At 58.8% G+C, this 11,826-nt stretch overlaps 1 protein-coding gene across 1 annotated transcript; it reads left to right on the top strand.

The window, feature by feature from the left end:
• The first annotated feature begins 7,599 nt into the window (after positions 1 to 7,599).
• Positions 7,600 to 8,562, top strand: LOC125425531 (olfactory receptor 11H6-like). Its single transcript, XM_048483120.1, has one exon. The coding sequence runs from the start codon at positions 7,600 to 7,602 to the stop codon at positions 8,560 to 8,562; it is 963 nt and encodes a 320-aa protein (XP_048339077.1).
• The last annotated feature ends 3,264 nt before the right edge of the window (positions 8,563 to 11,826 follow it).

Here is an 11,826-nt window from a genome sequence, read left to right as displayed (position 1 = left end):
CCCCCCCCCCCCCCACCCCCCCCCCCCCCCACCCCCCCCCCCCCCCACCCCCCCCCCCCCCCACCCCCCCCCCCCCCCACCCCCCCCCCCCCCCACCCCCCCCCCCCCCCACCCCCCCCCCCCCCCACCCCCCCCCCCCCCCACCCCCCCCCCCCCCCACCCCCCCCCCCCCCCACCCCCCCCCCCCCCCACCCCCCCCCCCCCCCACCCCCCCCCCCCCCCACCCCCCCCCCCCCCCACCCCCCCCCCCCCCCACCCCCCCCCCCCCCCACCCCCCCCCCCCCCCACCCCCCCCCCCCCCCACCCCCCCCCCCCCCCACCCCCCCCCCCCCCCACCCCCCCCCCCCCCCACCCCCCCCCCCCCCCACCCCCCCCCCCCCCCACCCCCCCCCCCCCCCACCCCCCCCCCCCCCCACCCCCCCCCCCCCCCACCCCCCCCCCCCCCCACCCCCCCCCCCCCCCACCCCCCCCCCCCCCCACCCCCCCCCCCCCCCACCCCCCCCCCCCCCCACCCCCCCCCCCCCCCACCCCCCCCCCCCCCCACCCCCCCCCCCCCCCACCCCCCCCCCCCCCCACCCCCCCCCCCCCCCACCCCCCCCCCCCCCCACCCCCCCCCCCCCCCACCCCCCCCCCCCCCCACCCCCCCCCCCCCCCACCCCCCCCCCCCCCCACCCCCCCCCCCCCCCACCCCCCCCCCCCCCCACCCCCCCCCCCCCCCACCCCCCCCCCCCCCCACCCCCCCCCCCCCCCACCCCCCCCCCCCCCCACCCCCCCCCCCCCCCACCCCCCCCCCCCCCCACCCCCCCCCCCCCCCACCCCCCCCCCCCCCCACCCCCCCCCCCCCCCACCCCCCCCCCCCCCCACCCCCCCCCCCCCCCACCCCCCCCCCCCCCCACCCCCCCCCCCCCCCACCCCCCCCCCCCCCCACCCCCCCCCCCCCCCACCCCCCCCCCCCCCCACCCCCCCCCCCCCCCACCCCCCCCCCCCCCCACCCCCCCCCCCCCCCACCCCCCCCCCCCCCCACCCCCCCCCCCCCCCACCCCCCCCCCCCCCCACCCCCCCCCCCCCCCACCCCCCCCCCCCCCCACCCCCCCCCCCCCCCACCCCCCCCCCCCCCCACCCCCCCCCCCCCCCACCCCCCCCCCCCCCCACCCCCCCCCCCCCCCACCCCCCCCCCCCCCCACCCCCCCCCCCCCCCACCCCCCCCCCCCCCCACCCCCCCCCCCCCCCACCCCCCCCCCCCCCCACCCCCCCCCCCCCCCACCCCCCCCCCCCCCCACCCCCCCCCCCCCCCACCCCCCCCCCCCCCCACCCCCCCCCCCCCCCACCCCCCCCCCCCCCCACCCCCCCCCCCCCCCACCCCCCCCCCCCCCCACCCCCCCCCCCCCCCACCCCCCCCCCCCCCCACCCCCCCCCCCCCCCACCCCCCCCCCCCCCCACCCCCCCCCCCCCCCACCCCCCCCCCCCCCCACCCCCCCCCCCCCCCACCCCCCCCCCCCCCCACCCCCCCCCCCCCCCACCCCCCCCCCCCCCCACCCCCCCCCCCCCCCACCCCCCCCCCCCCCCACCCCCCCCCCCCCCCACCCCCCCCCCCCCCCACCCCCCCCCCCCCCCACCCCCCCCCCCCCCCACCCCCCCCCCCCCCCACCCCCCCCCCCCCCCACCCCCCCCCCCCCCCACCCCCCCCCCCCCCCACCCCCCCCCCCCCCCACCCCCCCCCCCCCCCACCCCCCCCCCCCCCCACCCCCCCCCCCCCCCACCCCCCCCCCCCCCCACCCCCCCCCCCCCCCACCCCCCCCCCCCCCCACCCCCCCCCCCCCCCACCCCCCCCCCCCCCCACCCCCCCCCCCCCCCACCCCCCCCCCCCCCCACCCCCCCCCCCCCCCACCCCCCCCCCCCCCCACCCCCCCCCCCCCCCACCCCCCCCCCCCCCCACCCCCCCCCCCCCCCACCCCCCCCCCCCCCCACCCCCCCCCCCCCCCACCCCCCCCCCCCCCCACCCCCCCCCCCCCCCACCCCCCCCCCCCCCCACCCCCCCCCCCCCCCACCCCCCCCCCCCCCCACCCCCCCCCCCCCCCACCCCCCCCCCCCCCCACCCCCCCCCCCCCCCACCCCCCCCCCCCCCCACCCCCCCCCCCCCCCACCCCCCCCCCCCCCCACCCCCCCCCCCCCCCACCCCCCCCCCCCCCCACCCCCCCCCCCCCCCACCCCCCCCCCCCCCCACCCCCCCCCCCCCCCACCCCCCCCCCCCCCCACCCCCCCCCCCCCCCACCCCCCCCCCCCCCCACCCCCCCCCCCCCCCACCCCCCCCCCCCCCCACCCCCCCCCCCCCCCACCCCCCCCCCCCCCCACCCCCCCCCCCCCCCACCCCCCCCCCCCCCCACCCCCCCCCCCCCCCACCCCCCCCCCCCCCCACCCCCCCCCCCCCCCACCCCCCCCCCCCCCCACCCCCCCCCCCCCCCACCCCCCCCCCCCCCCACCCCCCCCCCCCCCCACCCCCCCCCCCCCCCACCCCCCCCCCCCCCCACCCCCCCCCCCCCCCACCCCCCCCCCCCCCCACCCCCCCCCCCCCCCACCCCCCCCCCCCCCCACCCCCCCCCCCCCCCACCCCCCCCCCCCCCCACCCCCCCCCCCCCCCACCCCCCCCCCCCCCCACCCCCCCCCCCCCCCACCCCCCCCCCCCCCCACCCCCCCCCCCCCCCACCCCCCCCCCCCCCCACCCCCCCCCCCCCCCACCCCCCCCCCCCCCCACCCCCCCCCCCCCCCACCCCCCCCCCCCCCCACCCCCCCCCCCCCCCACCCCCCCCCCCCCCCACCCCCCCCCCCCCCCACCCCCCCCCCCCCCCACCCCCCCCCCCCCCCACCCCCCCCCCCCCCCACCCCCCCCCCCCCCCACCCCCCCCCCCCCCCACCCCCCCCCCCCCCCACCCCCCCCCCCCCCCACCCCCCCCCCCCCCCACCCCCCCCCCCCCCCACCCCCCCCCCCCCCCACCCCCCCCCCCCCCCACCCCCCCCCCCCCCCACCCCCCCCCCCCCCCACCCCCCCCCCCCCCCACCCCCCCCCCCCCCCACCCCCCCCCCCCCCCACCCCCCCCCCCCCCCACCCCCCCCCCCCCCCACCCCCCCCCCCCCCCACCCCCCCCCCCCCCCACCCCCCCCCCCCCCCACCCCCCCCCCCCCCCACCCCCCCCCCCCCCCACCCCCCCCCCCCCCCACCCCCCCCCCCCCCCACCCCCCCCCCCCCCCACCCCCCCCCCCCCCCACCCCCCCCCCCCCCCACCCCCCCCCCCCCCCACCCCCCCCCCCCCCCACCCCCCCCCCCCCCCACCCCCCCCCCCCCCCACCCCCCCCCCCCCCCACCCCCCCCCCCCCCCACCCCCCCCCCCCCCCACCCCCCCCCCCCCCCACCCCCCCCCCCCCCCACCCCCCCCCCCCCCCACCCCCCCCCCCCCCCACCCCCCCCCCCCCCCACCCCCCCCCCCCCCCACCCCCCCCCCCCCCCCCCCCCCCCAAGCAAGAGGAAAAATTAATGTGCATAAATGCCCTTCCTTTTTTTTAAACATCTAGCCAGCTTTTTCTATCACACCCAGTTCTCCTCCTTGTTGCAGCTAGTGTGCCACAAGGCGTAACTTCGTATTAGTCCCATGATCCCCAGCATAGCCTTTTTGAGGGGTAGAGGCAGTGGTGGGATCCACAAATTTTAGTAACAGGTTCCCATGGTGGTGGGATTCAAACAGTGGCGTAGCGCCAATGGGGCTGGGCGGGGCACGACAGGGGTGTGGCCGGGCATTCCGGGGGCGGGGCATTAATAATTTCTCTGTTACTGTAAAAAACTCTTACTGTAAAAAAAAGTTCCCAATTTCCAGCGGGTATCTTTCTGTCCAACTCATTATAGCAAGTCCTATCGTCTACTGCCAACAGAAACAACTACTTCTCCTCTAATTGACTGCCTGTCAAATACTTAATACTTTCAAATACTTAATTTTGCTTCTAGAAATCAAAAGAAGGATACTTTCCTTAAACAAGGAACTTTACCATATTTCTAAAACATGTTTTTAAAACAGCCCAACAGGGAGAATTATCTCCCGTTTTCTACCTTCGCTAACCAGCCACATGGGAAACAACAGGACTTTATGATTTTTGGACCTAATGGGATTTCTAATGGAAAAGCAGACCCAATGAGTAACCCCCTCTCGGCACACACAAATAATTAGTAACCCACTCTCGGGAACTGGTGAGAACCTGCTGGATCCCACCTCTGGGCGTAACTTTATATTAGTCCCATGATCCCCAGCATAGCCTTTTTGAGCGGTAGAGGGCACCTCTCCTTCCCATTTTCATACATAGGAAAGCTGCTGGGATCTAAACCTTGGCCTATATCTGTTTGTAACCTAGTGCCATCTCAAAGAATGGAAGGTTATCCATCCTATCTCAGCCACAGTCCTTCAGGGAGTTGTCAAGCATCCAGCCAAAGTTCTCTGTTTTTCTATGTGGAAGAAAGTATTTTTGTGGCTGTTTTGATCCCGTGGTAGTAGTTCTTCCCTTGATGCAACTACCAATAGGGGATGGTCCATGTTTACCAAACACCAAATTCCAGAGGGAAAAACTGATTGCCCATGGTAATTTTCTACATGTCATAATAACAAAGGGTATTAAATTGTCTTCAGAATTGTAATCTACAGGCTTCTGATGATATTACTCTAAAGGGGCCCTTCCCCTACAGTCGTGATCATTTATCAGTAGCGTTCATTTTGTCCTCTCGCTTCTCGTCAAACCAGCTCCACGAACAACCGATGCTACAGCTGAACACCATTGTCAGACCAGAGGAAAGACAAAGATTCATCTTCCCAAGATTTGACCTACCACTTCTGATGTAGCTTTTGCTGGGTAAAGCACAATTTTGAAAACTGCAGAGAGACATAAACAGGAACTTTAACAAGACAATAAACAGCAGGATGGGACATAGAGGGACTGGTTGAGTGAGCATCACCTTAATTCAATAGATGTGGATTTCTTTTAAAAAAATTATGGTCAGCTATTAGAAAAGTCTGTTTGGAAAGAGACTGAAAGGGAGAGCCAGCGTGGTGTAGTGGTTAAGAGCAGGTGGATTCTAATCTGGAGAACCGGGTTTGATTCCCCACTCCTCCACCTGAGTGGCAGAAGCTTATCTGGGGAACCAGGTGTTTTTCCGCTCTCCTACATTCCTACTGGGTGACCTTGGCCTAGTCACAGTTCTCTCAGTCCTCTCTCGGCCCCACCTGCCTCACATGGTGTCTGTTGTGGGGAGAGGAAGGGAAAGGAGCTTGTAAGCCACCTTGAGTCTCCTTACAGGAGAGAAAGGTAGGGTATAAATCCAAACTCTTCTTCTTTTGGTTCTGGTGGGTTTTCCGGGCTGTGTGGCTATGGTCTGGTGGATCTTGTTCCTAACGTTTTTCCTGCATCTATGGCTGGCATCTTCAGAGGTGTATCACAGAGAAAAGCCTTCTTCTTTTCTTCATCCCATATAATAGTTTAAGGACGGGTTACAATAAAAAGGCTGATAAAATCCAAGTTCTAAAAACTCCCATCCCAAACTTCCACAAAGGTGGACGGAGTGTACCGCTGTCCCGCTGTTGAGGAGGTTGCCCCCACCTCCCCCTTTTCTTTTGGTTATTTGTAGGATCGATGCTTCACTGTTTCATTGCTTCAGTGCTTCCTAGCTGCAATTCTCTGTAGCTACATGTGTTTGACGGTTCAAAGATTTAAAAAAAACCCAAAGGAAAAAAAACCCCACAAAAATGATGAAAACAAAGAGGTGATGGGGAATGAAATCAGCTCAGGGATACGATAAAATAACACCAAGGAGGAAATTCGGGGACGGCACAGAGGCATGAAAACAGAAGTAGATGAAATGCTTTAAATATGCCCGCACAGCAAGGGAATATGTCTTGAAAATGCTTCAAACCAAAGAATTATTTTAAAGAATGATTATTAAAGAATTGTTTTAAAGAATAATTTTATTAATTATTATTATTAATAAAGATTTATTAATTATTAATAATTTTATTAAAGAATTATTTTTAAAGAATTATTTTATTAATTATTACTAATAAAGATTTATTAATTATTAATTATGTTATTAAAGAATTATATTATTAAAGAATTATTTTAAAGGGATTCAGATAAAAAGTTTCCAAGCTGGCAACAAAGGGTTTTCGGAACCAAAAGAGGGGGAGGGAGAACGTTGCAGAACTCCATGGAAGAAATATTTTACTTCCTGCCTGAGAAGCATTTTGAAAGGTTTGTGCGGAGAGGGCAAACGCCTCTCTGCAGATGCTATTTTAGAGAGCTCTGGTGAGGATGAAACAGAGGAGAATATCCACAGAGACCACCCTGAGAAATCTGGGGGGAAGATGAGACAAAATGTAACAGAACTGATATATGGGGGTTTCTTTCTGTATTAAGGGCAATATGTATTGTGCCTGAAACATTCCATCTGGTTTGACTGGGACTTTAGTTTTAACCATGACATAGGATGCTCTCAAATGGAACTTGCATATTCTGGCTTAGCCTCACCAGCATCATTTCAGCATTCAGTCAGACAAGGTGTGAAGACAATTCTGCCCGTGTGACGTAGGAAAGAAATGGCTCCCCACCACATTCAAATATTCAAGACCAGGGGTCCCCAAACTACGGCCCGGGGGCCGAATGTGGCCCCCTGAAGGTATTTATCTGGCCCGCCAGGCATGGCGGTGATGGCTCCATTCATGTGCAGTGGGGGCTCGAGGGAGAGGAGGAACCGGCCCCAACAGCCATTGATTGCAGTTACATGATGACACCCCCAAATCTCCATGCATTTTCTGACCCAGAGTTGGAAACCTTACATGTGGCAACGCCTGCTTCGCCCTTCCCTCTCGGCTTCTCCATGTGTTGCTCTCAGGCTTTCTGTTCCGCCTCACTCCCATTGGCATCAGCCAGGCTGACGAATCGCTCGCTGGCTGCTAGGGAGGAAAGAACCCAGGAAGATACCTGATCCTGGGTTAGATGGAATGCTTCATTGGGAAAGTTCTGCTTTTTTTTACAGGGGAAGGTATTCCACAGCCTCCCCAACAATATTTGGAGCCCACCCTGTACTTGACATACTTTGGTCACTGTTCTAAAAATAGACCATGACAGAAAGGCTGAAAGGTGAAATTGAATATTTTACAAACATTTGTGCATAGGAATTTGTTCATAGTTTTTTTTAGTCCGGCCCTCCAACAGTCTGAGGGACAGTGAACTGGCCCCCTGTTTAAAAAGTTTGGGGACCCCTGTTCAAGACTATCAGTGCCATCCTGTGCAGAGATACTCCAGCCTGAGGCCACTGAAATGAACGGGATTAGACTGGAGTGATTCTCCTTAGGAGAAAACCCGTTAGTGACCCAATCAAAAGCTGTTCTTGATACTTTACCATTGATAGCTACTTAGTGGAGTAATTGTTTCTGTGGAATATTCAGATGAGACAGGACTTCTCCCCTTCCTAGATTGAATGGCGTGGCTCTTCAGTGTTTCTCTTTCAAATCAGGAAATAATCAGGAAATAAAGGCGCATCAAATGTAATGATATCTTATCTACTTCCAGATGGAGTTTGTCAACGGGAGTAGGGTTCAGGAATTCGTTTTGCTGGGATTTGAGCTTGGACAGTCGAAGCGGTTCCTGCTCCTCCTCTTTTTTGGCACTCTCTACGTGTTGACGTTGGCTGAGAACATCACCATCATCACCCTGGTGGTTCTAGACACCCACCTGGCCCGGCTCCCCATGTACATCCTACTGAGCAACTTCTCCTGGCTGGAGATCTGTTACGTGAGCGCCACCGTGCCCCGGATGCTCTTTGACTTGGCATCCCCTTATGGCATCATTTCCTTCAGCGACTGCTTCCTCCAGTTTTACATCTTCTTCTCTCTGGGCACGACAGAATGCTTCTTCCTCTCCTCCATGGCCCTGGACCGGTACTTGGCCATTTGCCACCCGCTGCGCTATCCACAAATTATGTCCCCAAATTGTTGTTATGCGCTGGTAACTGCCTGTTGGCTTTTGGGATTCCTGGTGTATGTTATCCCGGTGATTTTGATCTCCAAGATGTCCTTCTGTGGCCCCAATATTATTGACCATTTTCTGTGTGATCCGGGGCCAATTTTATCCTTGGCTTGTCCCCCCCTACCAAACGCACCAATCATCATTCAAACAATCATGAACGTTGTCGTTTGTCTAGGTGACATGTTCTTTGTTATGCTATCCTATGGGGCCGTGATTCTTACTCTGATGAAAAGCTCCCGCCCAGGCAACCGGATGAAGTCCTTCTCCACCATATCTTTCCACTTAGTGGTGGTAGCGCTTTTCTACGGCCCCGTGGCAGGGTCTTATGTAGTCCCAGCTGGAGAAAGCGAGGCAAAGGTCATTAAGGTAATAACACTCTTCTACACCGCGGTGACGCCATTTCTGAACCCCATGATCTATTGCCTGAGAAATGATCAGGTGAAAGATGCACTGGGCAGGTTGTGGAAGAGAAAGGCAATGTTTCTGAAGAGGAAAGAGACCATGTAAAAAGTAGAGACACCCAACCTCCCAGCAATATTAAGGAAATCACCACGGGACGAGATTCTTTCATCGCTTTCTTGGGTTGCCAGATTAAGGGGGGGGGGAGGGAAAGGAGTAGCTTATTAATTTCTTGGAAATCCAGACACTGCCTCAAGGAATGTTTACTATTGTTTTGTGAACCAGAACCCAGTGTTGTAAACATGTCGAGTCCAATATTATTGAGATTTCTCTGCTGTGCATCTCTTCTGTGATAACATAAAACGAAAGGCATCGCCTGTGATAACAGCAGCTTCGACTGTGTGGTTTTTATGCGTTCCTTCAAATGCATTCAGAAGAACTGTCTGCAAAAAGCGTTATTTGTTTTTCTATATGATTTGTAGGAAATGGGTTGGGCATCTTTTCCAGTGGTGCAAGAGGAAGCCGTGGGTCCCCTTTGGCTCTCCAAAAGGCCACAGCGGGAATTTGAGGTCATGCATGAACGAAAGACATATATGATGGACGGCATAAGAAAGAACATAAGAACATAAGAACATAAGAACAAGCCAGCTGGATCAGACCAGAGTCCATCTAGTCCAGCTCTCTGCTACTCGCAGTGGCCCACCAGGTGCCTTTGGGAGTTCACATGTAGGATGTGAAAGCAATGGCCTTCTGCGGCTGTTGCTCCCGAGCACCTGGACTGTTAAGGCATTTGCAATCTCAGATCAAAGAGGATCAAGATTGGTAGCCATAAATTGACTTCTCCTCCATAAATCTGTCCAAGCCCCTTTTAAAGCTATCCAGGTTAGTGGCCATCACCACCTCCTGTGGCAGCATATTCCAAACACCAATCACACGTTGCGGGAAGAAGTGTTTCCTTTTATTAGTTCTAATTCTTCCCCCCAGCATTTTCAATGAATGCCCCCTGGTTCTAGTATTGTGAGAAAGAGAGAAAAATTTCTCTCTGTCAACATTTTCTACCCCATGCATAATTTTATAGACTTCAATCATATCCCCCCTCAGACGTCTCCTCTCCAAACTAAAGAGTCCCAAACGCTGCAGCCTCTCCTCATAAGGAAGGTGCTCCAGTCCCTCAATCATCCTCGTTGCCCTTCGCTGCACTTTTTCTATCTCTTCAATATCCTTTTTGAGATGTGGTGACCAGAACTGAACACAGTACTCCAAGTGTGGTCGCACCACGGCTTTATATAAGGGCATGACAATCTTTGCAGTTTTATTATCAATTCCTTTCCTGATTATCCCCAGCATAGAGTTTGCCTTTTTCACAGCTGCCATACATTGAGTTGACATTCCCATGGAACTATCAACTAAGACGCCCAAATCCCTTTCCTGGTCTGTGACTGATAGCACTGACCCCTGTAGCGTGTATGTGAAGTTTGGATTTTTTGCCCCTATGTGCATCACTTTACATTTTGCTACATTGAACTGCATTTGCCATTTCTTAGCCCACTCACCTAATTTATCAAGGTCCGCTTGGAGCTCCTCGCAATCCTTTGTGGTTCTCACCACCCTACATAATTTGGTATCATCTGCAAACTTGGCCACCACGCTACCCACCCCTACTTCCAGGTCATTTATGAATAGGTTAAAGAGCACTGGTCCCAATACGGATCCTTGGGGGACACCACTCCCCACATCTCTCCATTGTGAGAATTTCCCATTTACACCCACTCTTTGCTTCCTGTTTCTCAACCAGTTTTTAATCCATAGGAGGACTTCCCCTCTTATTCCTTCATTGCTGAGTTTTCTCAATAGTCTCTGGTGAGGAACTTTGTCAAAAGCCTTTTGGAAATCCAAGTAGACAATGTCCACTGGTTCCCCCTTATCCACATGCCTATTTACATCCTCAAAGAACTCTAGTAAGTTTGTAAGACAGGATTTGCCTCTGCAAAAGCCATGCTGACTCTTTCTCAGCAGGTTTTGCTTCTGTACATGTTTTATAATTTTATCTTTAATGATAGATTCTACTAATTTACCAGGAACAGATGTCAAACTGACTGGCCTGTAATTTCCCGGGTCCCCCCTAGATCCTTTCTTAAAGATTGGTGTGACATTGGCCATCTTCCAGTCTTCAGGGATGGAGCCTGATTTCAAGGATAAGTTGCATATTAAAGTGAGAACATCAGCAATTTCATGCTTGAGCTCTTTAAGAACTCTTGGGTGAATGCAATCTGGGCCAGGGGATTTGGTAGCATTTAGTTTATCAATGGCTGCCAGAACTTCTTCCTTGTCTACCACTATCTTCGTTAGTTCCTCGGATTTGCCTCCTAAGAAGCTTGGTTCAGGTGCAGGACTTTTCCTCACCTCCTCTTGGGTGAAGACAGATGCAAAGAATTCATTCAGCTTTTCTGCAATCTCCCTGTCATCTTTTAGCACACCCTTTGTTCCTTTGTCATCTAACGGGCCTACCGCTTCCCTTGCTGGCTTCCTGCTTTTGATGTACTTGAAGAACTGTTTGTTGCTGGTTTTGATGTTCACAGCCATGCGTTCCTCATAATCCTTTTTTGCCTCCCTTACAGCTAACTTGCTTCTCTTTTGCCACCATTTGTGTTCTCTCTGGTATTCTTTATCAGTTAAGTTGGACTTCCATTTTCTAAAAGACATCTTTTTTTCCCTAATAATTTCCTCAACGTCCCTTGTTAACCATGGTGGCTTTCTTTTGGACTGGGCGCTGCCTTTCCTAACCTGTGGAACACATTCCAGTTGAGCTTTTAAGACTGTGTTTTTAAATAACCTCCAAGCATCTTGGACATTTTTGACTCTCTTGATTTTCCCTTTCAACTTCCTGCGCACTATCCCCCTCATCTTTGAGAAATTTCCCTTTCTGAAGGCGAATGTAACTACATTAGTAGTTGTCACTTGTTCGCATGCAGAGATACTGAATCTGACAGCATTGTGGTCGCTGTTCCCTATCGGCTCAACAACACTGACTTCCCGCACCAGGTCCTGGGTCCCACATAGAATTAGTTCTAGGATCACATCTCCCCTGGTTGGTTCTACAACCATCTGCTCTAAGCCACAGTCATTTAGCATATCCAGGAATGTTCTCTCCTTACTATGACCTGAACATGCATTTTTCCAGTTTATATGGGGATAGTTAAAATCGCCCATTACCACGACATTTTTGCTTTTGTTGGCCTCTCTAATTTCTTTTTCCATCTCAGAATCCTCTTGTGCACTTTGGTCAGGGGGACGATAATATATTCCTAATGTTAAACTATGCTTCACCCCTGGTATTGATATCCACAGTACTTCTGTAGAGGAATCAGCTCC

This window comes from Sphaerodactylus townsendi, unplaced genomic scaffold (assembly GCF_021028975.2).
Source record: "Sphaerodactylus townsendi isolate TG3544 unplaced genomic scaffold, MPM_Stown_v2.3 scaffold_71, whole genome shotgun sequence".
Taxonomy (NCBI): Eukaryota; Metazoa; Chordata; class Lepidosauria; order Squamata; family Sphaerodactylidae; genus Sphaerodactylus; species Sphaerodactylus townsendi.
The sequence above is the reverse complement of the archived record's forward strand: the minus strand, read 5'-3'. Positions and strand labels throughout refer to the sequence as shown.